Below are 3,594 nucleotides of genomic sequence, written 5' to 3'. Positions count from 1 at the left end.
TTGGCCAGCCTAAAAAGCAATAAGTTATAATCGCAGTTTACTAATTTGTATTTGTAAATTCAAAGATTAAACTCACAGCATCAGATTGTTGCTATGGTAACAAAACAATCTAACTATAAATATTATTTGAAGTTTTACAAAGTAAACTTGCCAGCTCCTTAAAATCTTGTACTTAAATGTTAAACAATTTAAAATCATTTAATTTATGTATGCCTAAAGAACTGAATCAAATTTAACAGCATTGATAATCTCAATAAACAAGTGTTACATTTATGGATCTGTGGTCCGTTTGAAATTATTAGTGTTTATGGGGCCCCTGAAGCCCTTCGGGGCCTGATGGAGCTGCTGACTTCATTTGGATTAAACAGAAGTGCAAATTTGTTGTTTTAAGACTAGTTGCAGGTTTAAATAGCATTTCACTGGAGATGTTTTCCTGTAACATATAATTACACAGCAATACTTTTACATTTCCTGTCAACTTAATATCTTTTAATACAAAAACGCGGTGGACCGCCAGTAGCCCGCCTCGACACACGGACCACTGGGCTTAGCAAGTTTTCTGGGGGAAACCCTGGAACATCCACTGCGCCAACACTTATTATTACAGTAACATGACAAATGCAAGCTCATAACTTAGAAAATATTAGCAAACCATTATTAATCTCTAAACAGTCCTTCGCGATGTGAATGTTGCACAAACTGATATTGCCAAGACGATATATTTGYGGCATATTGTGCAGCCCTAGTGACATTGAATGCCTCTTCTGTGTTGTTCACCATCAGTGAGTGTACAGTAAGCAGCTGGAGGTGTTGGACATGAAGCTGGTCTTACCTTGATGTCAAACACTCTGATAAAGTATGACCTCTGTGGATTGTCTTTGACCAAACATGCCACTCCACAGCACCTCTTCACCCAGCTGCAGCTCCGCTCGGCTCGGTACACCTGCACCACAGCCGAACACAAGGTCTGCACACACAGGTAGACAGGATATTGATCAGATGCTGGTGTTTGGTTTCTTGAAGCTACTAGAGGTGGCCAGCAGCAAAGCAGCCTCATGAAGCCAGACGTTGCCGACAACAAACTCAAACAAAGGTCAGGAAAAGGAGACCACGGCAAGTCCAGAAGGCAGTGACCTGACCTGGGAAAATCAAATCAGGAGGAAAATTAAAATAACCTTTCATTTAATATTTCAAATATTTTATTGGAACCAGTAGGTTTTTTCTACAGCTACAGCAACAGCTGAACTGGTTCTGGTCAGACATCTACAATACATAGTCAGAGCCAAATATTACTCCTTTTAAACATTTCCATATTTTGTCTCATGACAACAATATATCTCAGTATCTTTTATTGGTTTCTATAGCAGAGCAGCAATATTAGTTTAGTAAAGACGTGAAAGTAGCCCGCTGGCAGACCTTCAGACTTGTGATGCATCCCAACAACTACTGCATCTAATCTGTCCTTTGAGATTATGATATTGTAGGGATGAATGCAATTTGCTAAATCATGCAGATCTAACTGGGTCTAAATGGAAATCTCTTGTTGAAGATTCTTGATTTTTTGCCAGCCTTAATATAATATATATAATATCAGAACTACCAAAACCAGAAAAATAACTAATGTCCAAATAATTGCATTCAAACATTTAATGTTCAGAACTCGTTTCAGTGATGACTACCTTCCAAACTGCTGTGTTTAAGAAATGGTCTAGTGGTCTAGTTAAAGTCACGGAGCACCATATTAGCAAAAGATGAGATACGTGTACAGTTGGCAAACGCTACAATAACTATAGATACGTTAATGTTTATGGGTTCATGAGATCATCTTAATAATCGGTCCGAATAGAGGRGATAAGATCGATGTTTTCCCCTCAGAACAAGAAAAGTCCCGCGGACTTCTTAACCCTCCATGACTCGCTGCCAGGCCGCTGCAGAGCTGAAGCAGCAGCGATGCTCCTAAAAGTTGCGGCTCCCAACAGTAAACAAGATGTTTGTTTCAGGTGTAAACAGCCTGAACGACCGGCGCTTAATCAGCATCTAGCATTTACTACAGAGACATGAGGACAAAGTGGCCAAGCAGCGGCCACCTGATGCTCAGCTAACAGCGCTGGATTCAAACAGTATCAGTGCTGAGCTGAGAACCAGCGGGGCTCTGGTGCACCTGCTCCAGCCTGCAGGACCGTAAACCAACTTACAGCGCATTTCCTGCCCAGATAGCCGAACAGACAGTCGTTCTCCTGCGGGGTGAGGAGCAGCGAGCCGACGTTTACAGCTCTACGGGGCGGATGGTGGCTGTTCATGACTCCTACTTCGCTTAGATTCCCCGGCGGCGGGGCTCTTGTGCGRGAACTGGCCTCAACCGTCTCTCCTCAGGGTTGATATTCCATGCGGGCTGCGGCCGCTTTGGCCTGCAACCATCTCCGCTCAGGAGAACCGACAGGAAGGCGCGGCCACCACTCCAGGATTCCCTCTGCTTGGGAAAAGTCCTTCTATTCTTCGTCTGGTGAAAACCTAAAGCAGCGTACAGTAGAAATGCCTGGAGTTGGCTAAACACGCAACTTTCATTTAGGAGGTCCAGCAGCCTGGGGAGCAGAGGAAGGATCCAACATGGCAGAAGGAGGGTGAGGACCACTTTAACCTGGGGCCGGGGGGAGATGGCTGCCGTTAACTAGCTCCCAAAGCCCCGGTCCTCACTCGCTAGCTGAACCAGTTACCAGAATAACACAGAGACACAGCTTGTGAACTGCCAGCGCGGGAATGTTGCTTCTAGCCGAAACGAAGCGTGGCCGTGTTTCCTCCCAGAGAATGGTTCGGCCCGCCGTACCCACAGACCTGTCTATGGCTGTAGCAGGAGGAATGCGGCTCTGCGGAGGGAAGAGGAGGGAGGAGCCTGGATGGACGGGCTGTGACGTCATTTGGTGAGGATCGCTTGGCGCACATGACGTGTTCACGGTTTTGTACACAATGCAGGCTCAAAAAGTTTAATGCTAGTCACACTCACAATTTTATAAGATAAACATAATTCAATACTTTTTATAAAATAAGTCATTTTCACTTCGTTCCACTTTGTTCACTAATATTAGTGAATTTTGAGGAAATCAAATTTTGAATTTTTATGTTATGTGTATATAATGTTTTAGCAAAGGTGAATAAATGGAATGTGTGGTATCAGTCTGGACACTGTTGAGTTTTCATCAGGAGAAAAAAAAGGTCTTGTGCAAAATTCTGCTCCCCTGTGAAAATCTGTCTGTCGGGAGCGCGCATTGCAGCCCCCGGTCCGGATCCGGATCCGACCATTTTCACGCTTCTCATCGATTTCCCGGTAAAAACAACTCATATTGTCATGTCAAGGTTGTAACATTCAGTTTAATCAAATGTTGTTTRAAAAAGAAGAAATAACAAAATAGTAAAATAAACTAGAAAATTCCTGCAGAAATTTTAAAGGGGCATGCCAAAGTGTGCCCGTCGGTTTTGACGCAGCGCTATGATGTTAAAAATTAGCATTAATGCTAAAGAAAGCTGCAACGTAGTCAATAACCTTTGGAGAGGCAGAAGCATGTTTAATAAACTGTAGTTGTACCATTCATTATGTTA

General features: G+C 43.3%; 2 protein-coding genes across 4 annotated transcripts in view; one reads left to right on the top strand and one right to left on the bottom strand.

Moving 5' to 3' along the window:
- wasla (WASP like actin nucleation promoting factor a) overlaps positions 1-2,646 on the bottom strand; it is a 51,433-nt gene extending 48,787 nt beyond the window's left edge. The window contains exons 1-2 of one of the 2 annotated variants that reach the window (XR_001776709.1): positions 2,196-2,646; positions 833-967 (exon numbers count right to left, since the gene is read on the bottom strand). Coding sequence is in view for 1 of the 2 variants with exons in the window: in XM_008411246.2 (XP_008409468.1) it covers positions 833-967; positions 2,196-2,300 (240 nt within the window). In the remaining variant the exon portion in view is untranslated. The remainder of the gene's footprint in view (positions 1-832; positions 968-2,195) is intronic. The other variant, XM_008411246.2, reaches the window with a different exon arrangement.
- Positions 2,647-2,735: 89 nt separating this feature from the next.
- Positions 2,736-3,594, top strand: part of hyal6 (hyaluronoglucosaminidase 6) — a 25,261-nt gene continuing 24,402 nt past the window's right edge. The window contains exon 1 of one of the 2 annotated variants that reach the window (XM_017305366.1): positions 2,736-2,918. In XM_017305366.1, coding sequence (XP_017160855.1) covers positions 2,758-2,918 — 161 coding nt within the window. In that variant the 5' untranslated portion in view covers positions 2,736-2,757. The remainder of the gene's footprint in view (positions 2,919-3,594) is intronic. The other variant, XM_017305365.1, reaches the window with a different exon arrangement.

The sequence above is a fragment of the Poecilia reticulata genome, linkage group LG6 (assembly GCF_000633615.1).
Source record: "Poecilia reticulata strain Guanapo linkage group LG6, Guppy_female_1.0+MT, whole genome shotgun sequence".
Taxonomy (NCBI): Eukaryota; Metazoa; Chordata; class Actinopteri; order Cyprinodontiformes; family Poeciliidae; genus Poecilia; species Poecilia reticulata.
This window is presented reverse-complemented; position numbering and strand designations above follow the sequence as displayed.